Genomic DNA, 27,695 nt, shown 5'->3' on the forward strand with positions numbered 1-27,695 from the left:
AGACGTCAGTGTTCTGGCTTCACAGATATTTTACTGAGGAGTTAACAACACACATAACCTTCTCAGTAGGACAAATGATAATATTAAAATATTTTTACCTATAATATTCCCATTATAATATTTCTAATCCTCACCTGAGAATATGTTTATTGATTGATTGAGAGAGAGAGAGAGAGAGAGAGAGAAATGACAGTGTGAGAAAGAAACATTGATCAGTTACTTCCTGTACACATCCCAACCAGGGACAGAACCCACAACTTGGGTATATGCCCTGACGGGAAATCGAACCTGCGACCTTTTGCTTTACGGGATGATTCTCCAACAAACTGAGTCACCTTGGTCAGGGCCCATTATAATTCTTTCCAAGTAACAAGAGTATCTAGTTTATAAATAAATTAATAAGATAATTCCTTTAATCATGTATGTGTGTCTATATTCACAGATGAGTCACTTCATGTTATTTTGTTATAGAGAACATTAAATTTTAGAGAATGATATCTTGCAGTTTTGTAAAGTATTCAAGGAAAGGAGCTAATTGTTTTGTTCATTGTGCCTAGAAAGCACAGTATAGATCTTGGGTTTTTCTGATTGCAGACTTCAAACTTCTGACAAGGCAGCTCCTAAATTAGTCAATATCAACTGCTGCCTTTTTGTTGACTGACAATTGGTTGGTGTTGCTCCATTTTATTGAAAGAAGAAAAGCACCCAAAATGGCCCCATCTGTTGGATGTGAAGCACCAGATGGAAGGGTGATAGCGTGTAGTGGGGAGAGGGTATACTGAGGTCGAATCTCAGACCCTTCTTAATGTACGAAATTTACTATATTTGAGTAGGTTTTATTCTGTCAGGTTTAAATCTTTACCAGAAACTGTGTAAGTAAGTTACAGAAAGATATCGGTCCTTTCTGGTTTGTTTACAGAGTAGTGTTTTTTTCCCCCTCATTATTTCTTGGGATGTTATTTTTGAACCAGAAATGCAGAAAGGTTTTTCTTTGAGAACTTAATTAAATGGTTCAACGGCATGAATTACTTTTTACTTTTCATGTGGTCTAATTATGTAAATAAAAGCAGAACCTTCCTGTGAAACCATTTGTTTTTGTTAATCAAAATTAATGAATAATGCTTAAGAGGTGAAAGAGAAAATTGTCCAGTGAAGAGCTTGTGGTCTACAGGAAGATTGCAGGGCCGTGCTGGTAAATGTTTAACAGCCAGCTTTCTGGGGGAACAAAAGGCCCGATTTACAGTGTTTGCCTTTTTCTGTGGTAAAAATATTCCCACCAGGGTTAATTTCTAGCCACCAACCTGACATCATGGAACATGGAGTCAGGAAGAGATATGCAGTATCATGCATTATATAGTGTTTTCCTTTATAGGAAATAACGGCAAGAGCGTAGATTATGGTACAATATAGTAGAATAGTTAGGAAACGATGAGATTTGAGTATTTATCACCTTTACTTATAATATGGTTTATTTAATTATAATTAAATAAAGCTTATATAATTTAATTTTTAAAATGATTGTATTTAGCAACTTGCTCACAAAATTCCCTCAGATTTAACAACCTGCTCTCACGAGCCAGTATGAGCTGGCTCCAGTACCCCACTGGTGGGACACACCGTGTTAGGTTTCTGTGTCCTACACTTCCTAGCAGTGTGAGAGCAGCACCTACCTTTTAGATTTGTTGGGAGGATTGAATGAGATACTGAATAGAAGTTGTTAGTTAGAGCAGTGCCTGGCGCCACAGTAAGTGCTCAATAAATGTAAGTTATTATTACTGTTTGATCTTTTATAGTAAAGGGAGTCCAATAAGGCTTTGTGTGTCAGAACCCTAGTTATTGTAAATGAAATGAATTTAAGAATTGGATGAACGTTGGTAATAAGAGGCTGTAAACTAAATTAACATAACCTTTTTATTAATATTTTTTTATTTTAAGTAAAATCAGTTTTTCTTTCAACTCAACATTCTCCCTTTTCTTCATGGCTTTTTCCACGTAGCCTGACTCTTCCCTCAGTTTTATTGGCAAGGTTGGCATCGCCTTTATGCCGTCTTCACAGAGCGATTGCAGTGCTGATGCCAGAGTATCGCGTAAATGAGCTTTGACACAGGGAGCATCTGCAGCTTTAGAACGAAGCTGGCATGGAATTTAGAGTCCAAAAGGGACATCTGAATATACACTGACTCGAAAGGCTGCCATTGAGACTTTAGGGTTTGGGGGAAGAGGGAAATTAAGTTATTGAAAATTAAATAATAATAAGTAAAGATTAAAATCTAAATTATTTAATACTAAACACTATTTTTTTTCAGTTAATAAGTACCCCCTCATTAAATTGGACCTCAATGATTTAGAATCTGAAAATTCAGACAGAAAATCATGAGAATTTTTTTAAAGAAGGACATTCAAATATTTGCCTTGCCTGAACTTTCTGGATATCATGAGTAAGCAAATCTAGTCTGAACTCAGAATTCTTTAATGTGTAACTTTTACTTCTGTCCAGTGACTAATTATATTGATTAGGAATATTTATGATTTAAAGTTACAGAATATTTCAATAACAGTGGTTTCCACCAATGGTTCTCAATAATTTTGGTCTCAGGATTACTTTAAACTTTAAAATTTTTTCAAATTTCTCCTCCTTCCTTTTTTTTTGTTTTATTTTTCAATTATAGTTCACAGTCAATATTGCTTTGTATCAATTTCAGGTGTATAGCATAGTGGTTGGACAATCACATACTTGAAAAAGTGTTGCCTCGATATTTCCAGTACCTACCTGGCACTTTGCATAGCCATGCAGTATTACTGACTGTATGCCCTATGCTGCACCTTACATCCCCGTGACTACTTTATAATACCAATTTGTGATTCTTACTCCCTTCACCTTATCTGCTCAGCCCTGAACCCCTGTCCCATTCTGGCAACCATCAGTCAGTTCTCTGTATCTATGATTCTGTTTCAATTGTGTTGTTTGTTTATTTTGTTCTTTAGATTCCACATATAAGTGAAATCATAGGGTATTTGTCTTTCTTTGCCTGACTTATTTCACTGAGCATAATACCCTCTAGGTCCATCCATTCTATCACAAATAGTAAGATTTCATTCCTTCATTTATAGCCATGTAATATCCCATTGTATATATGGACCACAGCATTTTTATCCACTTGTCTATTGATAAGCGCTTGCATTGATTCCATAGGTTGGCTGTAGTAAAGAATGCTGCAGTGAACATAGTGGGACATATATTCTTTCAAATTAGTGTTTTGGTTTTCTTTGGATAAATATTCCCAGAAGTGAAATTGCTGGGTCATAGGCAGTTCCATTTTTGATTTTTTTGAAGAAACTCCATACTGTTCTCCACAGTGGCTGCACCAGTCTGCATTCCCACCAACAGTGCACAAAGGTTCCCTTTTCTCCACAGCCTGCCAACACTTGTTTGTTGATTTATTGATGATAACCGTTCTGACATGTTTGAGGTGGTATCTCATTGTGGTTTTGATTTGCATTTCCCTGATGATAAGTGATATTGAGCATCTTTCATATGTCTATGGTCCATCTGTATGTCCTCTTTGGAGAAATGTCTATTCAGGTCCTTTGCCCTTTTTTAAGTTGGATTGTTTGTTTTTTTGGGTGTTGAGTTGTATGAGTTCTTTATAAATTTTGGATATTAATACCTTATCAGATCTATCACTGGTGAATATGTTTTCCCATTCAGTAGGTTGTCTTTTCATTTTGTTGATGGTTTCCTTTCTGTGCACAGACTTTTTCATTTGATGTAGTTCTATTTGTTTATTTTTTGTTTCCCTTGCCTTAGGAGATATATCAGAAAAAAATATGGCTACAAGAAATGTCAGAGGTTTTACTGCTTATCTTTTATTCTAGGAGTTGTATGGTTTCAGGTTTTACATTTAACTCTTTAATTCATTTCGAGTTTATTCTTGTGTATGGCATAAGAAGTTGGTCTTTTAAACAAAAACTTTTTTAAAAAACATTTTTAAAAAAGATTTTATTTATGAACTTTAGAGAGGGGAAGAGAGGAAGAAAGAGGGAGAGAGGGACATCAATGTGTGAGAGAAACATCAGTCAGTTGCCTTCCACACTCCCCCAGCCAGGGACCTGGCCTGCAATCCAGGCATATGCCCTTGACCGGGAATCGAACCGGTGACTTTTTGGTTTGCAGGATGAAGCCCAACCCACTGAGCCACACCAGTCAGGGCAAAGCTTTTTGTTTTTTTATATTGATATTTACCATTTTAGCAATTAAAAGTTTCACATTTATACATTTACATTTATGCAGTGGTTACAGCTTACGTTTCTTGCTTTGTTTATAGATTGATTCTACAAAATTAAATTTTACAAAAACAGCACTGGAAGTATAGCTTATGAAATAATCTTCATGGGAGAATTGTATATGTGGTTTGTCCCACTAAGAAGGAAATGTAATTGTTGTCTCAGCCCTAAATTAAAGTGTACCAGAAATGGAACCTTCTTTTCCTCTTATAACTTAATTTCTATTGAAGCCCTCATTCTGGTTGGGTCATGAAAACTTAATAGTAAATGTGGGGTTCTATCTCCTCTTCACTTAGATCATGGCTAAATTATTGGGGTCTGCTGTGCTGTCAGGACATCGAAGGAGGCTCCATGTTGCCATTTTTGTCTGGTTGTCAATCTTAGGCCCCCACAAGCCACCTCTGAGATGTCCCTTATCCTTGTGTGCATGGCCTTTTCGATCTAGTGATTCTGTTTCCTGTCTTGGCACACACACCAGGGCACTGCATCCTGGAATGCAAAGGCCACTGACTCTTGGGGCTTCCTATGGCTCTTTCTGCCCAGACTTGGGGCTCTGAGCCTGGCCCAGGGATGCACAGGCACCTGTCTATTCTCTTTATACCCCTTTCCTCTTCATCTGAGTGATATTCTCTTAAGGTCATTTCCTCTCTGATGTTTTCTCTCAAGGGCCATCCAGCACAATCTCCTTAATGGTTTTAGGCATCATGAAACACAAAAGTGGAGACTAGCCCACCATTTCTCCCCAGCCCCCCTTCCTTTTTGAGCATGTGAACTCTGGAACTCTGAAAGGAGAGGAGTGAGAGGTTAGGGAGATGGGAGGAGAAATTCTGGGAGGATAAAAAACAGATGGTACTTAAAAATATCCTATGCTGTTACCTTTACCAATCAATAAAGAGTGTTGGGTCCAGTAGATCCTCAGAATTTTTGTTTATTCATTTTTCTCCCTATTTTGCTGCTGTTGGGTCTGTGTTTTTCAAACTGGATTGGACCCATTACTGGGTAAGGACTCTGATTCAGTGGGTCAAGACTAGCATTAAAAAGAGGAATATACATGTTAGAACAAAATAGAAGATATTAGAGGATACTACATAAAACAAGTATAGATATTGTTTTGAAGCTTCTGTTTTATATACCTGTGTGTGTCCTGGGCTTTGAGATAGGATGCATTTCTTACAGTGGGCTTTAGTCAGAATTTTAAAAAACTGTTTTAGGTTATCCTTAGCTGCCCCTGAACTTGGAATATCTTAAATTTTCTTGTTACCATAGAAAAGTGCACATTATTAATATTTTTAAAATATAGGGCACATAGGTTGTAAACTTGAGTCTGCTTGACTGAAAAATGTCATTATTTTTGTTCTTAGAGTTGAGAGGATATAAAACTATTCTCCCTCACAATTTCAAAGGCATAGTTTTGCTGATGAGAGGACTGATGCTCTCATAATTTTGTAGGCAAACTTTTTTTACTTCTTTTTCTGAAAGCTTTGTGCAGATTTTCCTTATTTTTAGACTTCTGAAGTCTCAAGTCTCACTAGAGTATGTTTGAGAGAGAATTTTTTTTCTTCCTTTTTCTGCACTTAGTTTATTCTTTAGAGCTGAAGATATAAGTGGTTCTTCATTCCCTTACTTGTTTCTGAACCTCCTACTAAGTGGATTTACTTACAGATTTCTTAACTTTTCTCTTGCATTGTTTATCTCTATTTTGTGCTCTTCATAATGGGAGTTTTTTTCCTCTCCTTTTTATCTTGAAGAAGACTAGTTTGCCTGTTCATCCCATTATTTTATCTCCCCATTGATATTTTAACAACCATGTTTTTTAAGTTTACTTTTGAAATTTTACACAGAGTAAAATTCACTCCTTTTGGAGTGTAGGTCTATGAGTTCTTATAGAGGCATCTAGTTGAGTGACCATCACCATGATCAAAATACAGAACACCTGCACCACTCCAAAAAATTTGCTTGTTGCCCCTTTGCAGTTAACTTGCTCCTGCAAACCAAGCCCATGTGAGCACCTATTTCAACAAGTATATTTTCATTTTTTACTTCTAGTGGATCTTTAGTGTTTTTGAATTACTTTTTTCCTATGCAGTTTGTTCTTATGCTGTTGATGAAAATTCATTATGTTGTAATATTCAAAGTAACATGAGGTGATATCCTTTAGAATGTTTTTCAAAGTTCTCATTCATGAATTATCTATTTCCTCCAGGGTTCGCCCTGCTCTTTTGTGCACACACATACTCTCCCTCATATTTACATCTTTGTCCCCTTTGTTGTTGTTTTTGGATTCTTAAACATTGAGGGTTGTTGGCTGTCTGACAATTTTTATGGATGAAGAGGAGATGGAATAGACTCGGTAGCTGGATTGGGACTCTGTTGCAGTTGGGAAGGTCTGACTTTCTAGCAGGTCACACCCTTGAGTGGGAATGCTGACTGTGGCCTTCTGCAGGTACTGTGACTAGCCCGGGTGTCACCAGGCCAGTGTCTCCTAAGGTGCACAGATGGGAACAGCTGTTCTTCACCCCAAATTCCTGTGATAAATAGACACAATGAGGGCTGAACTCTGTGGATTAAGTGCTTTAGAATATTTTACTCCCCTGACAGTGTCTGATGTGGAGGTCCACAAGTCAACTCAAGAAAGGATTATTCACAGCCTGATCACTTTCATTAGAGAAAGGCTCGGGTGTCTATCTCGGGTAAACACCTCTTCTGTCAGTGGAATATGTTCTTTATGGGAAGTAAATGGACAAGGCAAGGGGTCTGAGGAGCCACATGATCTGAATGCAGTTCTTTGAATAGCCTAGTGATTCTGGTGAAATTTCCAGAGCCCTCTCATATCTGGTAGTTTTGATTTACTCTGTTTTTCTATCAGGCTAACCCTATCTGTTGATTATCAGCTAAGGTAGTGATTTTCAACTTGTATGTCACAGAATTTTTAAAACATGCGATACCTGACTATTCAGTCAGGGGCACTGACCTCTTTTCCCTTAGACTGTCAAATAAAAGAATGACAACAGCCAACACAACAACAGCTGTGCTGTGTGAATGCCCTGTCTTGAACCATAAATATGTAGGTCATATAATAGAGTTGCATCTTATTGGTCATGTTACATAATAAGATTGCATCTGGTTGATTAATTCTTGGTGCCAGTAATCCTTATATACAGGTATTGGTATCTGATTTTTTAAAAAAAGCCACTTTGGAGCAAAAGGAGTAGGTAATTCCTATTAGGCATTTTTTTTGTAAATCAATAAAAATTATACCTGTTTTTTGTCAGATCAGCAAAAAAATATATTTTTTCATTTGCCACAGAATTTTAGTGATTTAGATGAAAAGGGTTGAAAATCACTGAACTAAGGTGTTTTTAATCTTTCCTCTCTACCATTAATACTATTATTCTTACAAACAACTCCCTCTCTGTATATTTATATATTTATTATATGTATATATGTATACATTTAAAAATATTTCCACTGGGCTTTGGGAAGGAAATGCTTGTTTACCATTTGAATCAACTTAATTGAAGTTATGTAAGGCAAACATATTGAAGCTAATGTGTACAATTTTGAAGATAATAATTACATTTCTATTAAAGTACGGCACTTAGTTCAGACCTTTTACAAAGTCCTTTTCTTCCTATGCCATTAACTTATCATAGAAAAGGTTTAAATCTGCACATCTTTCTCCAGATCTAAGTCACTGAACACAGCAGAAGTCGACCTATTGGGTTTTAGTTTAATTATATAATCAATAGAAAAAAATGCATTTAAAAAAGAGTTGATCTCTTTTGTGGTTAGATTCTGCTTTGTGGTACCTAAGAAAGACACATGATTCAGTGAGCTGCTTTGAAGAGGCAAGGGGGACAGAGAGGGACTCAGTAGTTGGCAACGTTGTATATGATATTTATTTCATCCTCTTTAACACATGCTGAAAGATGCTAGTCCTGGGATAACTTCCTTTGTTTTCCCTCAGTCTGCCTATTCTTAACCACCACATTAAGTGAATTTAATGTATATAATTTGAACAAACTAAAGTGTGTTGAAGAGTTCTCCTTCTCCATAAGAATATTTCTCTAATTGCACGGTGCAGGCCAATAGTTAAGTAGGTTTTAGTTTCTTGAAATTACTTTTATAGTCTGAAAATTTAAGAAACAACTGATTCACAAGTTATCAAGTAGGTAGAGTCTCTAGGGGGCAGGGAGGCTTAGGCTATGGTCTGGGATGTTTGGCAGGGGTTCCCTGGAGTGCTGAGGGGAATGTTGGGCCTTTTCTGGGCCTTCAGATAGAGTGGTGTGATTAGTGACGTCTGCCCTGAGCACGGAGGTAGCCCATGAGCTAAGCATAGACCATTATGCCAGTGGTAGTTGTTCTGGTTATAATTATTATTATTCATCATTAGTTTCCCACAGTTTATTTGATTTGCTTATCAGCCATAAATTCATCTGTGAGACTGCACATTATTATCTAAAATTCATAGCTGAGTATAATATTACATTTTTAGTTTTGCCTATGTTATTTCTTAAAATAGGATTATTTAATGTTTCTCTCCTTTAGGCTTTAAAAAAGTATATTTATTGATACTGAGCATGGACTAGCAGTCTGCATGCATATTATTTTTTAGCAAAGGAATATAATGTGATCTTCTGTGTGTTTCTAATATCCTGTGTTTATACAGACTTTGTTTTTAATACTTTTCAGGCTATAGTGATGTCTTCGATACTTGAGCCCCGAGTCTGCATGTGTCCCTCTTGGCTGCAGCCAACAGTGCTGTTGGTGTCTCTGGGCACAAACCACAGAGCCGCGCAGCCGCGCAGCCTCAGCGCACTTCCTTGTTTGTGCGTTTCATGGTCAACGTTGGCAACGGCATAGGGAATAATCTCCACCAGATCATGTTTTTCTCAAACAACATCTAGCGGTCTGAGTGTGTGTATGTGTGTATTAATTTTTCACCTTTGACGCTGTAATTCAAAATCTAGGTGACATGTTCCAACAGCTGATAAGCATTTCATAGTGTGGTGGGCCAGGTTTACCGTGTAATCCCTTTGATAATGCCCTCTTTTGTAAATATATGATAGAAGTTACAATGGAGTCCTGCCGAGGAGGTAAATCAAAAGGTGACAAGTTGCTTGACCCTTCCAGCCAGAGAGAGAATTTGGTAAATCGTTAGACAGGTTATTGACTGCCCTTTAGAGAGCGGGTGATTGCGTTCTGTTCCTCCTTTCAGCTGGGGATTGTATTTTATGTGCGGGAGGCCTGCATTATCATAATCCATTTTTCTCTTTTATGTGATCCACCAGCAGCTCTCATAAGCCTCCTTTCTGAAGAGTGCTCCCCATTTACTTGCACTAATTCACTGTTCTTTTTTCTTTAATCATAAAAATTGATGTTTTGCAACTGGCAGCATTATATGTGCATTGTTTATGGAGGTGCTACAGGGAAGAGGATTAGTGGTAGAATTAAGAATGAGATGATGGTTGTGGATGGAAATTTGTGAATAGAAAGCACATCAATGCCATGGCAAGATAGTGAAAGACGCATGTGAAACCCGAGATCCCAAAAGAATATGAGTAGGATTATGATCTATTTGGCTGATGTTGAATAGTGCTAATAGTCCATCACCAGATTTTTACTTCAGGGGCTCTATTAGGTAGAAAACACCCAGAATGATCCCAACATGTAAAAAAGATATTATCCTGAAATACCTCTATCTATTAAATGGCTATTCCCCTGGCAGCATTCAAACCGAAGTATCTGTGGAATAAGATAGAATTGTGCATTTACTCATGTTATCATCTGAGTCTTAAAACACTCGATAATGAGAATTTCTTAACTTATACAATTTTACACACCTGAAAAGATAACCCAAGTAGGATTAGTTTTGCAAATTATTAATTGTTATGAAGTTTCCTAGAACTTTTATAAAAAGGGAAAAAACTTCTAGGTTTTCTCCTTCTCTCATATAATGTGCCATTTTCCTTTATGGCTCTTAAACTAACTTAAGCAAAATCTTCCCAATACAATGAATGTGAATTTTAAGCTATTCTTTTGGGAATAAAGTATAAATGAAGACTAGGAATGTGAGCAGACACCATGCTTGGCCCTTGAGGAACCAAGTGAAGAAAGCCCAGCACTGGGCTTCTGGACATTCAGCCCTCTGAGATGTGGGTTCCAGATGGGACAGGAAATGGTAAGAGAACTTCCCTGATGTTTCTGGTAAAGTGTGCTCAGGAGCAAAAGCACTTACAACGGAAAGTGTGTGGCTGTTTTCCATTCTTGCCATGGCAGCTTGGAGCTAGCTTTGGTTTAGATTTTCTAGGTGTTGGAGGAGGTCCTCCCTAAACAAATCTGTTAACATTTGAATTTTAAGGCGAACACAGTGCAACATAGATGTAAACACACCTGTTCATGTTTCTGTCTGACATTGTTCCATCTCACTTGTCCCTGGGCTCCCCATCCTTTCATGAGTAGGTCAGGTTTGGTCCTGTCTTCATAGCCACGCTTGGATTCTGTTCCTCATGCTGGGTTTGATCCTGTTGCAGCTTTGCCATTAGAAACTCTTCTGTGCAGAACACGGGGGCTTCTCTGGCTCAGTACTTTTTCTTCCTGAAGTTCATTGTGGTGTTAGTCATTGTTTCTCATGTTTGGTATGCGATGCTTGATCCCAGCCTGGGTCATAGTCCTTCTCCCTGTTCCCACTCCATCTGCCTCTCTGCCCCCATTCCAGTTTCCTGCTGTTACCTTTCCTCACTGCATCTGGGCTCAAGTGTAAGCAACCTCAGAGATGGGATAGTAGGAGTCTGTGATAAAAAGTCTATAGAAACAGAGAGGGCTTTTCTTTCCTTTTATTATTAAAAATGTTTAATTTTTTTTATTCTTTAAATGTATTTTTGAATGATTCGAAATAATTGTCATTGCTTCAAATGGAGTTGTTTAGATTTGGGAGAAATTCTTAAAATTATGTCTAAATCTTCTGTCCTCTTCCCACCGTTCAATGCAGTTATGATTTGGGCTCTTGGATAAAATTACTTCCTTGGTGGAGTGAGAGCGTGAAAGGACAACCTGGAGTGCCGCCGCCAGGGCTTTACCTCACCCAGAGAGGCAGAGCTGAAAAGCCAGTTCCGTGACTTGAGGTCAGGACTTTGGCTTTCTAAATGTTAAGAGATAAAGTTGCATTTCATTTTAAAAAGTAGATATTTTAAAATGTTAATGCACTTCTTTAATGAACGACATGTTCTCGGGCACGAAGGGTCCTATGTTGAGGGTCCCCAAGATTGCTCCCGGGTTTAATGGTTCTCTGGGGGGTCTCACAGGATAGCACAGAGTCGGATTAAGGCTGTGATTTTTAACAGCCAAAAGATGAAAAGCAAAATCAGCGAAGCGTAAAGGTCTGTAGCACGAAGACCAGAGGACATGAGAGGCAAGCTTCCAGAGTCCTCTCCCAGTAGAGTCACACAGGACACGCTCAATTCCTCCAGCAACGAGTTGTGACAACGTGTGCCAAATGTTGCCAATGAACAAAGCTTGTTAGAGACTTAGTTCTCAGGGTTTTTATTGGAGGCTGTTCACAGAGGCACCTTCTGCCTGGCAGGTACCCAAATTCTGGACTCCCAGAAGGAAAGCAAATGTTCAGCATAAACCATATTGTTTGTACAGACAGCTTAGGCACAGTGCGCCACTCTCGTCAGTTAATAGTGGGGGAAGCCCTCCCCAAATCCAGGATCTTGGCCACCAGCCAAGGGCCAACTCTGGAAGCTGGCCTTTCAAATATAGCATTCAGGCTTGCTATATGAACTCTTTTCTGCACAGAGCCCATAAGGAAATAATGCTGTAATAACAAATGCTTTTGACATCTGAGTTCTGCTCTCACGTTTTTTAGTTTGAATGGAACTGTAGCAGTGGTCAGGTATACAAAACAACTAGAGATGGAAGAATTAAGTGCTTGTGGGAGAGAAGACTCAGACAGGAAGATTGGACCTCCAGTATGGCAACGGATTAGGGGACAATGGTGGGCTCTTTGACATTGTCAGGGGAGGAGCATGAAAACAAAGTTTAGAGGGTGGTTAGAAAGAGCTATCAGTCTTAAAATTAATGGCTTTCTCTAACGTTAGAGACTTACATCTATTATTTAGGGTTTTTCAACCTCAGCGCTACTGACGTTTTTTGACAGGGTGAGTCTTTGTTGAGGTGGGCGTGGGGTCTGTCCTGTGCTGTGTGGGATGTTTAGCAGCATCCCTGGCCTCTAACCCACTAGACGCCCATGGCACCTGCCTCCTTTCCCCTCCCCCCGTTGTGGCAGCCCAAAATGTCTCCCAGTGTTGCCTTTTGCCAAATGTCCTCTGGGGAAGATGGTTGAGAACCACAGTATTAACACAGATTTTCAATAAATAAATTCATAAAGATCTTAGTTTTTTTATGTTTAAGTGGTTTACTAGTATCTTACATTTAGGATAGTTTCCATTTATAGGGCTTTTTCATGTGTTTCTGGCAACAGCCTCCTGAAAGAGCCAGGAGTATTTTATCCTCATTATGGATATGAAGGCAATGAGACACCGGTTAAGTTACTTTGCAGTAGAGCAAAGAGAAAGTAGTAGTAATAGTAATAGTATTGTTATTAATAATAGATATTTTATTGAGTACCCACTATGAGCCAGACATTATTTGAAATGTTTTACAAATGTTAATTTTGGAACAAGCCTAAGCAATGCTATCATTATGTTGATTTTACAGATGAAATTGAGGCCAGAAAGGTTAAGAAACCTGCCCAAAGTCACGCAGCTGTAAGGTGGAAGAGCTGTGTTCAAACCCGGGTGACTTAACCCCAGTGCTGTCATGACCTCTGGGCTCTGGATAAAAAGTGAGCGGCCTTGGATTCTTGCTCTTGTACAGTGGTGTTCTTTCTTATCACTACCTCTGTGGAGGTTGCCACTTGCTTACGCTGCGCTCTTCACTCTGACCAACTGTGGTCTACGGGTTTGCATACAACATTTCCTATATTCTTATCAACTGAATCTCATGGAGATTAAATAAAAGTTGGAAGTCTTCTTTCCGTGACCTAACTTAGTTGTCTCAGATGTAGTCTTCTGTTGCTATCTTGATTCTCCTTCTGTTTGTTTTGAATGTAGCATTTCATGGCAATCGATTTGCTGCAGCTGTCAGACTAGTCTTGCTACATACATTTCATCCAAATTCTGCATACTTCAGCAAAGAGACTTCAATTTATGATGCTTAAAGATTTCATGATATTCTTTAGATCTTTCCACTAGATCCCAATGTAGTGTACGTGACATTTTCACAGTTATGTTGTATTTTCCAGGAAATTCGTTTAGGTACCAATTAATCCACTCCTTCTTTTATTTGCTTTTAAAGATTTTTTCCTGATTCTCTTTTAACATCCATTTCTCAGGCTCCTGTGTCTTCTGTTCTACATTCTCTAAAGAGTGAGAAATGTCCTTTATCCAGGCTTTTGAACAAATCTTCTTTCCTTAAGATTTCTATTCAAGATATTTATTTTAGCAAGACCTTCTACAATCATTTAAGTACAGTATTTGGAAAGAGCTAGAATGAACTGTATAGTAGCATCAATTAGTTTTAAAATGCTTTGGTTCTCTGTTCTTAGGATCCCACGAGAGACCACCGGCCCCTCAGTTTATTTCTGTGTCTGGTTTTCTTTTGCAGATGAGGTGGTGGGTGAATGGGAGTTTAGAGACTGTGATGTTAGAGAAGAATAGTGTTGAATTGGACAAAAACTGCTACATGGACATGAGTGAGAAACCCAGGACTTTCAGATATATCAAGTTCAGCAAAATTAATTAGGTTTGTCTAGGTATTGTAATTATTTAAGCTAATGCAATGTGAGCTACAATTTCTGTAATCATACTTTTTCTGAGTCTTATGAGACCATTCCACTTGCTCTTGACTGGTAGGCATTTTTTCCGCCAACACGGTATTCTCTTGAATTTTGCTAGCTCTTAAGATAGCTTGGTTCTCCAAAGCCTCAGGTTTTAATAGTGCTCATGACCCCTAGTTTCAAATATGAATTCCTTCTTTCCCTCAGCATTATTATTTTGGTTATTGATACTAAATTGAACTTTTTCCTCCCAGATCATAATTTTCAATAATATCTTCCTGTTATGCCTCTTCAAGGAAGTTATGATATTTACAGATGAACCACTAATACAAAATCATTCAGTTTTAGAATTGAAAAGGATATTGGGAAAAAGTGCAAAGCATTGCCATCTATTTGCAGATCTCAATGTAATTGCTCAACCTGTTAGTAAGTTTGCTCCCTTGGCCACCAGGATAGCAGAGTATGTCTTCTAAAAAGCAGCAGAAGCTTAAAAAATTTATTTTTTAGTATAACCCTTGTTCCAAATAGAACTTAGTGTGAATGCCAGTATCTAACGTATGAAAGTAGTGTTTCATTTATATATATATTTTGTAGGTTCATATTATCACATTTTCTCATTGTAAAGTCAAATGGTGAAAATAATTAGATTGTTTTCATGAAATGATGCTGCAAAATGAGTGGGAGGGACGGTAAGTAAAGTTTCCTTAGTATCAAAATAGAATGATTTTCCCTGCTGCGGAGGAAATTCATGTACTCACAGAGAAACAGCTGCAAATGGAACCCCTCACCACATTCACTTTTTCATTTCTGTTTAAAATTGAACAGACTTTTTAATTAAACATAAATGACAGGAGAAGGTTGTCCCTCCAAACTCTGTCCCCAGACTGAGTTAACTTTGCAAGTTAGTACACTAGGGTTTCAGTGGGCTAAACTTTCAGTAATGCATTTGAGAGTAGATTTTAATTGCAAAGTTTAAAGCAGTTAAAAGATGTATGTAAATTTTTAAAATTAAACATCATGAAACCCCTGAAAATCTGTGTAACTATTTCACAGAATGTATTTTTTTAAAGTGCTCCTATTATTTTAGTTTTAAAATAGAGCCATATGCCGTTGCCATGTTTTAAAGACCAGTAACGTTCAACTTTCCAAGACAGATTTGTACATATTATAGAACACACTGAAGTTGGTCGTCCATCTGACGGCTCGTGTGTCTGGGGCGCAGTTTAGAAGTAGCGCCGAGCGTGCGGCTGGCACAAAGTCTGCGACTTGAGCATGAGGAGAGGGAGAGCCCTTGTCTCCTTTGGCTTCCTCCTTTGAATCAATAACTCTAGTTTTTACCAACATTTAAAACAAATTTGATTATCTAGTGTCTTGTTCTGGGTCAGAAGAAGGAAACCAGGAGAGAAGATGTGAGAAGCAGAGGGCTGTGTGTGAGAAATGATCTCTTGACAGTTCCGTGGTTGTAAAAGCATAATGGTCACGTGCGGTTTAGGCCGTCCCAACCCTTGTAAACTTTGAAAGCACGGCTGCTTTACATCATGATCTGATCATTTCAATTAAGATGACCCCGAGGAATCATGATAAAGTTTAAATTAGGTTTGTGTAGAAAAATTATGTAATGGTTCTTGAAGAATATTAATTAAAACAGTTAAAATGCGCCTAGTAAGTTACAGGGTTTTAACCTCAGCTGGAAACTTTACTTATTTGGTACATTTAATTACTGAAGAATGCTCGCAAAATGAGGTATTAATGCATGTTCTCCTACCACAAATCTGACTCCACAGGGCTACAAAATATATTTAATCCTTATTTCAGAAGGGCTAGTGTACTTTTGGTAGGTTGTTCTGAGTTTATTTGCATTGACAAATTATTACTCCATGAGTCTTCTCATAGGAAGCCCAGAAGAGGGAGGCTAAAAAGAACCTTCTATAGGGAGAGCAGAGTTTGGAGCAGTGAGACCTAGAGGATTTTTGAGAAACCATAGGAAGAGACACAGGGTGGACATTGCCAAGGAGAGGGGCCTGGTAGGGGGCTCTTTGGAGAACTGCTCTGAGTTCCACAGCTTTTGTGGTGGTACAGTCGCAGCGGCTAGAGGTGTACCCGCAGTGCTGGCTGGGCACGGGGAGGAGGGACCCCTGATCAGTGTTGTGTCGTCACCCACACGTGGCAGTGAGTGCCCTCACTTCACCAGCAGGAGGGCCAGTGTGTTTATGTGTATGTCCACATATGATAGAACATGGTGAGACTTTACTATAGCCTGACCTGTGCTCTCAGGCTTTGCCTGATTGTTGTCTGCCCCTTCTCTTGCGCCCTCCCTTCTTTCCTCCCTCCGTCCCTCTCTCTTTCTTTTCTTCTTTTCATAAATACTTATTGAAGTCATACTATGAGCCAGACACTGGCAGGTGCTGAGTGTGCTCTGACAAAGGACAGGACAGCCTGTTCTTGCTGCCACAGAACTTTCCTTGTGTTGTGAGACAGAGACACGTCAACAGGAACATACAGATGGATATGATAAGGATTATAATGGAAAGGAAAGTACATTCCAGGGCACATTTGAGAGACCAGGAAGGCTTCCTGAAGAAAGTAACATCCAAGGCAAGGCCTAAGAGATAAGGAGTCCTAACTGGTGTGGCTTAGTGACTCAGTGGCTTGGGCTTTGTCCTGCAAACCAAAAGGTCACCAGTTCTCTCCCTGGTCTGGGCACATGCCTGGGTTGCAGGCCAGGTCTTTGGCTGGGAGCATGCATGAGTCAACTGATCAATGATTCTCTCACACATCAATGTTTCTCTCTTTCTCTTACTCCTTTCCTCTCTCTATAAAAATCAATAAATAAAATCTTTAAAAAAAGAGAGAGATAAAGAGGAGCTCACCGGAGAGGTGGATTGGGAGAAGAATCAGTGTTCCAGGGCTGGGGAATGGCATATGGGGAAAGAGGTGGGAAGGGAGGGGTGAACTCCATGGCCAGGGCGTGGCAGGTGAGTGAGGTGTCTGCAGAGGGCTGATCATGGGGGAAGATGGTAGGCTGGGCTTTATTCTCAGATCAATGGGAGGCCATTGAGAGGTCCAACTCAGAAGGATAAGGTAATCAGACTGGCATTTTAAAACATTCATTTTGACAGTTCAGATAGGAAAGATAAGAGTGGCAAGTGTTGTTGTTATCTGAAAGATAAATGTGACCTACAGTGGAAAAGAAAGCAGTGGAGGTGGAGAAAGGTAAATATAATTGAGCCATATTTAGGAGATAGAAGCAATAGACTCGGTGACTGATTGACTGGATGTGTGAGGAGTCAAGATTACTCCCAGGGTTCTGGCTTGAGCAATTGGGCACTAATAAATGAAAGAGAGAGTACTGGGGGAGAAACTTGTCTTGGGGATGGGCTGGGATGGTGGACAGTTGAGTTTCAGACTGGTTGGTTTTATGGTGGGCATGGGATACACATGATCGGAAATGCCATTGGATCTGAAGGTCAGGAGGGAACACTGGCCTAGCAATACAGACTTGGGAGTAATTAGCATTTATAGAGGGGATGCCCAAAGCTGTGGAAATGAATAAGATCAACAAAGAGGAGCCTATGGGAGACAGAGAAGGAACAGCTGAAAGGGGAGGAGCCAGGCTGGGAGTGTATGGTGGCATAGAAACCAAGAATAGACATTTCAAGATGGAGGGGAGGCCACACAAGAGGAAGACCAAAAGACAAACAGGAAGTCTTATAACGTTGACCAGAGAAACTTCTGGAAACAGAAGCTAGAAGCCAGAATGCATAGAGTTGGAGAGGAGATGAGCAGGGCCAGCGAGCTTAGGCCTCTTTTTAAAGAAGTTTGGCTGAAGGAGAGAATAGATTCTAGCCACCACATGTTAGAATGGTGTGTGGGGCAGAGGGAGGGACAGTAAAGGTAGGAGGGCCTTGAGCATACTTGGATGCCGATAGGAAGTAGCTAAGAGGATAGAGAAGCTGAGGTTGAAATTTGGGGAGGTGGTGGAAATAACTGGGTGACAGGGGGTCCTGGGAGTGAAGGAGGGGGTGGGATCCAGAATATTGATACAGAGATGACCCGAACTAAGAGGAGAGACACCTCTTTCTGTTGTGACAGTATTTTAATTATGTCCTTTAAAAAACTTTCTCCACAGACACTACCCAAAGCAGTCCTTCACTACTGTGGCAGATACACCCGAAAATCTTCGCCTGAAGCAGCAAAGTGAATTGCAGAGTCAGGTAACTTCTAGAAGGCTCATTTTTGTTACATTGGTACTAAATAATATTCATGAAGCCACTCTTTGGAGCTTCTGTCATCGTCCTGTTCATTCCGGGTCTCTGGCTGTGGTGGAGATGGAAAGCAGGCCTGGGTGGGCGTTCTGGGCGAGCTGCTGAACATCTGTTGTGTTCCTGGTCTTGGATCATCCTGAAATTCTCGGTTCTGTTATTCACATGGGCCTAGGGCAAGTAAACGAGTTCTGGTCAGAGTAAGTGTTTCCCAACAATATTGATTTATTTGGTCCTAAATATTTAAAAATATTTTATAAATAGCTTTCCCACACTGCATATGTAGGGGAAAAAGAGGTGTTAACTTGACCCAGTTGCAGTGCATGTGGGGCTAACACCCTGTCTGTGTATCTCACACCAGCCACTAGCTTTGTTTTCATCCTGTCACTTTATTCATATTTCTTTCATATGTCACACTGACAGCATGAACAAAGATTAGAACACCACATTTGGCTCCCAGTCAACCATTTTGGTTGGAAACCTGCCTTCAATATGGCGAAACACATTGGTTAAGACCCGGGATTTGAACAGCAGTGTTTTTTTGCAGGGACTTCCAATCTCTTGTTGAGAAGCCCAGGGTGCTGTCTTTAGGAGTTGTTTTTTTGCCTCAGGCCTTGCCGGCCATGGAGTAGGAAGCTTCTCAGTAACAACACTGCAATCTGTTGGTTGATGGTGCACAGGCATACCTCATGTTATTGCACTTCAAATTACTGCACTTTGCAGATATTATTACGTTTTTTTTTAATAAATTGAATGTAAGATCCTCTACCAGTAAAAAGATTATGACTCACCGAAGGCTTAGATGATAGGTAGTACTTTTTAGCAATAAATATTTTTTAAAATTAAGGTATACACATTGTTCTTTTTAGACATAATGTTATTGCACACTTAATAGATTACAATATAGTGTAAACATAACTTTTATATGCACCGGGAAACCAAAAAATTCTTGTGACTCTCTTTATTGCTATATTTGCTTTCATGCTGTTGTCTGGAACTGAACCTGCAGTATCTCAGAGGTTTGCCTGTAGTGCAGCGACACTGAGGAGGGGGTAGGGAAGGCTGGGGCATGGTCCCCATACTGCCGTTCATTGGTGGGGACCTTGGGCCAGCCACTCTGATTCTTTGTGCTTATGTAAAGTGAGACGGTCTGTCTTATCTTCTGTATGGGTCTTGAGGGTGACTGCAAATATCAAATAGGTGTGAACGCATTTTGGAAAGTTAAAAAATGTTATATGATCGTGGAGGCTTATTATTGTTATTATTATTACTATTCCTGAAAATCCTTGCTATGAAACAGGGAAAAGAGCCGAATGTGTGAAGGAAAGAGATGTCTAACTAATACTCTTTGAAAACATCAGGCCGTAGCTATTCTTAATGAGGGTAGTTAGCTTTCAGTTGCACCGGATCTAATTATTTCCACACAGGTTTATCTGATCACAGGGGAGATGGTGGTTCCCACCACCCTCTTTCTGGGGCACTTGAGACCACTTCACAGTTCATTTAATTAGAGGAAATATAACTCAAAGTAGAGTTTACTGTTGGTTAACAATGCTGTGAAGACTTGGTTGGCAGTTAGTTTTTGGTTTGTGTAAAATGCTAATTTTTGTGTGCTAAGCCATTAGTTCAAAAAATTGAGTGCTGGCCAGAGAGGCACTGTTGTGGGCCAGCAGGAAAGCCCTTTGCTCATTCGCACCGCTGAGGGTGCCAGGGCTTGGCTGCAGTCTGTGCAGATCCAATATGCCTTTCTTCTCATCAAGTTAGGATTAATTAGATAATTCTGCAGAGGTACTTTGAGCACATTGGAAAACAGAACTAGATCAAGCAATCAAATATTTGTTTCCTGCCTATTATATATCCTTGTTCTGTGCAAAAGAATTTATAATTAGCTCACAGGGTGTCTGAGGACCCACACCCTCCCACACCCTCCAAGGGTGACTATGTTTACTTTACATTAAGGATTCAGAAAGGAAAGGAAAGTACTTCTTGGGGGAGGTGGGATTTGAGTGGAGCCTAAGAAGGGATCTGATCTGAACCCTTGTCTCCTTCCTTTGGAAGGCACACTGCTCCCTTTGGGTCTGGTCAGTGACTATTGGTGCCTTCAGCTTGGCCCAGGGAGAAGCATTTATTGTTTTCTTACTTTGTGCCAGATTCTGGAAATGCAAATAAAAAAGTAGCTTACTGTTTTATAAATGGCTGTTTTTATTCTTACTCATGTAGAAAAGCTGCACGCTTTGAGGCAGCGTAAACAGATGTGATAGGCTGGTGGGACAGGAGCCAGCAGAGGTATGCACAAGTGCTCTGGGGTCTCCAAGCAGTGATCAGGTGAAGGCATCAGATTTTCTTAAAGATTTCGCATGCATGTCGTCTCCGCTAGGAAATTTAGAGCTTCCTCAGGCAGACCGAGTGGGGAAGTTCAAGTCAATTCAAAAAGCATGTATTGAATTGGCAAGGCACTAGGGAGGGGGATGTAAAGGCATCGCCACGTCACAATCACCATCAATCTTGCTGTATTCAGGGCACAGAATTTTACATGTATTATTTCACTTACTCTCAAACGGCCCTACGAGACATGTATTTATCATCATCTCTATTTAGCTGAAACACTCAACCTGCAGAGAATATAGGTAGCTTGGCCTTGCAAACTTAGTAAGGAGTTGAATTTGGAATAGAATCTAATTTTGTGAGCCCCCAGTGTCCATACTCTTAACCAGTATTCTGGCCCCTTTACTCAGGAAACACCTAGAAAAGGAGATCTGTAAGTGAAAAATTTCTGTACAAGGTGATAGAGCAGTGTGTAAAGAAAGGTAAAATTTTGCAGACAGTACAAAAGTTACACATAGGAAGAAGTCCTCCTTCTCACTATTATTATGATTATTGTTTTTCTGGGTGAAAGACGGAAGCCCTTCTGTAAGAGCACTTCTGTTTTTGCAAAGGTATGGAATGATATCTATCCTAATGGTAATATTCGTTAATGGAAGTCAATTTAATTTTAACATATTAAATGTTTTGCATCTGTGGTAGAGCATTTCATTAGAGTTTTGATATGAAGAATTCTGAACAGCTCAACAGATTTGGTGGAAAATTGACTATTAATATTTTATTGACTTGTTTTGATAACTTGTGGTGCTAAATGAGTCAAATCCATTCATGACTCCAAGTTTTGATATTCTGAAATCCTTTAGAACTGTTTGGTTAAAGCTAATTTTTTCCTTTCAGTTCATTAGCTTCCCAAATGAGCCAAAATGAAGGAAAAACAAAAATTAATTTTCAGTCCCACCAAGAAAGTTATTTATAGGTACATGTTATCTTTTCCTTGCCCTCTTTCTGTCTCTCTCTCTCAGAAGGTTATAAGCACAACCAGTATTTTATTTTTTTTCTTCGGTGTTATACCCTCTCAAGAGTTTTTTTTGTTTTTTGGTTTTTTTTGGGTGGGGAGATGGCATCTGTGTTAGGTGCCAGATTGTCATAATAAAGTGGTACAAAATATTATAGAATAAACGAGCAAACCTGAGTTAGCTTTTCAGAACTGGAGATAGGCGGTGGTCTACGGGCATTATCCAGCTTGCAAACAACTGATGCACGCACACTGGGCCAGCCTCTGACTGCAGTGGGGACATGGATTGCCCCGAAACTTGGCAGTCCAGAGAGAGAAGGGAGAGAGAGAAGAAGCACTTCCATCCTCACTAGTTCCCTTTTCATCACACATCACAGGATGAGCTGATTCAAAGAAATAACAAATGGTGGTTGGGCACCCCCCTGGCCTACATTAGCCCATTCAGCAAGGAGCATAAGGAACACGCCACTTCTAGAAGTAGTAGTAACATTATCCTTTACCTGTAGGTCATCAAGCTTCCATTGCTTGTCTTGGCACCGCATATATATATTTTTTTCTATGAAAGTGTGCCCCGAGTTCCAGGGCTCTGCCTCACAAACAACTTCTGGGACACAAGTGCTTTTTAAGTTGGGGAACCCCTGAACTTCAAAAACTCAGCAAGATGAAAAGCCCGTAGGGGAGAAATTTCCTTAACTTCTTTTAATATTATGTTATAGCAAGTGTTTCTTTTTTAAGGCTGTGTAGCATACTTTTATTGGAAGAAAGGCACAAATGTTTTGAGTACTCTGGATCAGGATCTGCAGACTTCTTAAAGCTGCGGAAATGGCTCTTCAAATGGAATTTGGAGTGGAGGTCCGCACAGGAAAGAGAGAAAAGTGGGGCTGTTGTGGCTGAGCAGGGAAGCAAACCCTTGCCCTCTGCATGTTCTCCTTGCTTCTCCTCAGCCTCCCATTCCCAGGGCCCTGGCTGACTGTCCTAGTAAACCCGAGCCTCTAAAGGCCAGAGTTCTGAAAAGAACTGCTCAAAACGAGGATGAAATGTTAGCTACTTCCCACTTAGTTTTTTATGGGATTGGCTTAGCTGTTTGCAATCATGCTGAAAATAACAGAGATTTTGGGCTCACTGTGTTCTTGAACGGAGTTTGTGTAATTTATGAGGACTATAAAATGAAAGGTTGAAAATGATTATAGATAGTATACAAATCATTCTGGAACCGTTGAGTCTTCATTTTGTAATTTGTGTTGATTCTTTTTTAATCTTTCACATTTTTGTGGAGGCATAAAAAACATGGCTCATAGGGAATATGATATAAGATAGTAGGAAGTGTGAGAAGGTAATGTGGTTTTTTTATGGGGAACATAATAGTTAAACATCTTTGTGGGAGAAATGAAGACACATGTTCAATATAAACCTCTGGAAGTTCAAGGAGGCAGACTGTGACATACAGTCTCTCTCTGTGGCTTGCCCATGGCACCTTTCTCTACTTCCTTATTCTAAGTTCCATTTCAGGAGGTTTTTCATCTCGGTTATCTGTCATCTAAGCACCTAGTAAGGTGTTAAATAATTACCTAGAGCAAGACCCTTCTCAGGTGGCAGTTGCATTTTAATCGGTGTCATTGAAGACTGACTTCCTTTAAAGCAACAAATCCCTGACTGGGAAACTTTAGTTACTGTCCAAGGATGATTGAAGCACTATTTTAGATAGCATCCTCTATCTGATTCAAACTTCATTCCAAGGGCCCCACTCTATCCTAAGTTTGACCTAAATTTTATTTGCCAGTAAGCACCAATCATATGCCAAATTCTGTGCTAGATCCGGGGATGCTGTAGTGAGAAAACCCAGCTAAAGCGCTCCCTGTCAGGGGATTTATAGTCTAGTGTGGAGAGGATGCTAATAAACTAACACGAGGAGGTAAAATTAAAACTGTGACAAAAGGTGCAGAGAGAAGCTGTATGTATTTTAATTGTTTCAAAGCATTTTCAGGGAGTTGGAGGTCTGAGTACTCTTCTGCAGACAGATCCATATGGGATCTCAGAGTGGTCAGCTGCATCCTGCCCAGCTGTGGATCCCATTTCTAAATACATATTGTTTTTTCCCCCATTTCCTGATCTCAGTTGACTCTTTGCTCTTTGCTGGGTCCTCTTCCCTTTCCTTATCTCATGCGACAACCTCAGACTTCTAAACAGGAAGACTGTCTCTCTAGATAGTTTTTGTTGGTAATTTTTGTATTCCACTGCTCTTGCACAAGAAGCTTTTCATACTTGCCTTTTAATTTTCCCTTTTCTTTGAACCTCATTTTGGCAGCTTTATAGCTCCCATCTTTTGATTTTTCACCATTTGATGCTGTATTCTGATCCTTCGGTGATGCTTCTTCCTTCCCACAATAAGCGCTTTCTCATGTATGGAAAGGTAAAAGTTCACAAGGAGAAGCTTCAGCATGTTTCTTTTCAAGGTTGTGAGGCAGGGAAAATGATGAGAGATTATGTTTCACATATCGGAAGGGCTGAATGGGAATAAGAACTTCAAAGGAGAAATATTAATTCACTTGATGTGGCACATTTCTTTCAGGGAACATAACATGCTGTGCAGATGTTAACTCTAACCTCCATAATTTCCCATAAGTCCGATTGTTTTCCTATTGTACTTCTGGATAAAATGATGCAGGAGACAAACATGCCAGTGGTGACAGATAGGACAATAATCAAGATGTTTTGATTTGCAGTGTCATGACAAGGTTTTAGGGACTTTCATCAAGGAGTCCTGGCCTTCTGCTTCTCACCCACCTGAAATGACCCATATTCTTCCCATCTGTTTCAGAGTCCCGGCACTGTGGGCCTTTGGTGCCTTCCTGGCTCGCCTTGTCTCCCTTGCCATCACTCCCACAGCTCACTGTGGAGGGTGTGCGTGCTGTACTTCGCAGGCAGGCTACGGGCTATTTGTTCTCATTCGATGGGCCAGAGTCAGGTTACTGGTCCTTGAATTCGGCATGTGAATGACCAGCCTATCGATGTTGTGGCTCTGGGGTCATGAATATAACAGCTGCAATGAGGAGACTATTTTAAAAACATTAAGTCAATGTGTTTTTCCTCTTTCTTTGCTGTTAATCTTGTTCTGCCTTACTACCCCACACCATGGGCCCAAACAAAGAAGAGCGAACCCCACTTTGGGAAAGAGGGGATGTGGTCCCACGTGGAGGGGAATGCCTGTCACTCCTCTGGCCATGGTAGATTTCAGGAAGAAGGCAGAAAAATCAGAGAGCGAGGTATGACTACCCCTCTCTTCTGGCTGAAGTTTTTGAGACTGAAGATGGGGAAGCTTTAGACAGGTGGAGAGTGAGAAGCAGAGAAGACCACTCTGCATGTTATGCTCGGAACTCTGTCCCACCTCAGCATGAACCTGGGGCCTCCACGGCATGGTGGGCTGGGGAGACCATGAGTTCCGTTTCCCAGTATCTTAGTGTCCATGTGGCATGAAAGGTGATGGAAGTTCTGGGGCACCTTGTGGAGAGATAGCAAGGCTGCCTGCTGGGGTGCTATCAGGGGGGATGGTGCAGGCAGGGAGTAGTTGCAGGACCTCAGTGAGTAGGAGGGAAGGACAGGCTTGGCAAGGGATACCACCAGGCCATTTCTGCATCCGGGGAGAATGCACTATGAGGTCACCAGCCACCACTGTCAGAATCAGCCACTAGCAGGACGCCCAGTGGTCAAGAAGACAAGGAGATGCCACCAAGGACATAGGAGTTAAAGGAGAGAATGGGCATGGGTCTGACTCTCTCCTCTTCTTTCACTCTGAGGTCACAGGCCATCTCTGCTCGTATACACTTAGAAACCATCTTTGAGAGAAGCCAGGAAGCAGGAGGGAATCTGAATTTACCTGAGTCGATTGTTTAAATATTGAATGGGGTGAGACTAATGGTTGGGACTAAATTTAGTTCCTCTCACTTCAGTGTGATAGGGACTTGTGCGAAATAGCAATCGTTAGAGGAAATAAAGAAAATGTACTTATTTCATCTCAATACAGTGTAAATAAATTGATAACTTTTGATTTAACTTAGTAAAATATAGCACTAGACCAGGCTTCAGGAGATATGAGTTCTAGTCCTGCCTGTGTTACTAAAATGACTGGAGGCAGCACTGACATTTCAAGGCATAGAGTAATGGGGTTTAACTCAATGATCCCTAAAATTCCTTCTAGTTGTAATGATTTTGATTGTAGTACAAAAATGTTCTGTAACCACATGTCCAGTTCACAATAAAAGAGTTTTAAGAAAAGGAACTTTTCTTTCATCATACTTTCTTTTCTGCCAAATAATAATCAGACCTACCATTTCCTTTGACCATACTCTAGATTAGTCTCAGACATTGGTTGAAGGTCATCATTGGAAGATCACATAGGTCTGATAAAGTTAATGGGCAAATCAGTTTCACATTTGAAGCTATGTCTAATGCTACATTAATGTGTTTAAACAAGGGGACAAAACAAAAAAAATAGTCATAATAAATATTCTTTGATAGCAGCTAGTCTTGTCTTTAGTCCTACCTAAATATTTTTCAAATTTCCTATGTAAAAGTAACTAGAATAACTCTTAGTTATTTTAATTCACTTTCTTTAAATTTTGTTATTTAAAAATTTTTCTTGAATTAAAAAAATTTTTATTTTTAATCACATTTATTCTATCACAGTTGTCTCAATTCTTCCCCCTTTGCTCTCCTCCACCCATCCCACCCTGCCCCCCTCTCCCACAGTCCATTCCCACTCTGTCGTCCCTGTCCATGGGTCATTCATACATGTTCATTGTTTAGTCCCTTCTCCTTCTTTCCACCATTGTCCTCCTACCCCATCCCCTCTGGTCACTTTCAGTCTGCTCCATGTTTCCGTGCCTGTGGTTTATTTTGTTTGTTATTTTGTTGAATAGATTCCACTTATAGGAGAGATCATATGGTATTTGTCTTTCACCAACTGCTTTATTTCACTTAGCATAATATTCTCCAGTTCCACCCATGTTGTTGCAAAAGGTAGGAGTTCCTTCTTTCTTTCTTTTTTTTTTTGTAATGCAGATTTTATTTGTTTATTTATTTTAAATGTCAAAATCCATGATAAAATAGTCAAAAATTTAAATCCATTAAAAGTCTCAGCAATTAAAACCACATGACACCAGCACAGAAATAATCAAGTAGATCAATGAAACAGAATGAGCACTCTAGGAACAAACGTATATATCTAACAATGTAGTATATGATTAAATTGGTATTTCGAATCAATGGGGAAAATAAGGCTTATTCAACAAATAAGATGCATGGACCACTGTTACTTGAAATAAAACAAATATAGAGCCCTATTTCACACATTGTACAAAAAATATTTGGGTGAGTTAAAAGTCAGTATGTAACATCTAAGGAGTTTTAGCAGAAAATACGAAATAATATTTTTCTTACCCTGAAGTAAAATATTCAAATCCAGAAGCCAGAAAGTAAAATATTGACAATATGACTATATTAAACATTTAAGACCGTACAGTAATATACATATAAAAAAACTGAAAGGACAAGTAATGGAAGAGGAAAGTATTTGTAACACATCCAGAAAAGGGTGAATAGTTTTTTCTTTTTTTAGGGAAAAAAGTCTACAAACATGTAATCAAAAAATGGATAAAGAATACCAGAAAGTCATTTAAAGCTTTTTAAAAATAATAGAAATAGGCAAGAAATATACAAAAACAGGTTTAGTTTCAACCAGTAATAAAGGAACAATTAAAATAACACATCATTGTCACAGTCAGGTTAATAAGTATTAAAAATATTGGTACTATCAAGTATTGGCAACTGTGAAAGGAACTGGGTATGCATAGACTCTTTTTCTTCATCTTCTTAAAGCAGCCTCTTTAGCATATCTTGCAATGCTGGTTTGGTGGAGGTGTATTCTTTTAGCCTTCTTTTGTCTGGGAAGCTCCTTATTTCGCCTTCCACTTTA

The 27,695-nt window shown here is 39.5% G+C and overlaps 1 protein-coding gene across 4 annotated transcripts in view; it reads left to right on the forward strand.

Annotated features, from left to right (window-relative positions):
• Window positions 1-27,695, forward strand: part of LOC129086396 (LIM zinc-binding domain-containing Nebulette) — a 216,950-nt gene that overhangs the window by 105,278 nt on the left and 83,977 nt on the right. For all 4 annotated transcript variants that reach the window (XR_008530810.1, XR_008530811.1, XM_054592890.1 and 1 more), the window contains exon 3: window positions 18,255-18,339. Coding sequence is in view for 2 of the 4 variants with exons in the window: in XM_054592890.1 (XP_054448865.1) it covers window positions 18,255-18,339 (85 nt within the window). In the remaining 2 variants the exon portion in view is untranslated. The remainder of the gene's footprint in view (window positions 1-18,254; window positions 18,340-27,695) is intronic.

Source organism: Pteronotus mesoamericanus, unplaced genomic scaffold, assembly GCF_021234165.1.
Source record: "Pteronotus mesoamericanus isolate MK-2021 breed Mesoamerican mustached bat unplaced genomic scaffold, CSHL_Meso_final contig_130, whole genome shotgun sequence".
NCBI lineage: Eukaryota > Metazoa > Chordata > Mammalia > Chiroptera > Mormoopidae > Pteronotus > Pteronotus mesoamericanus.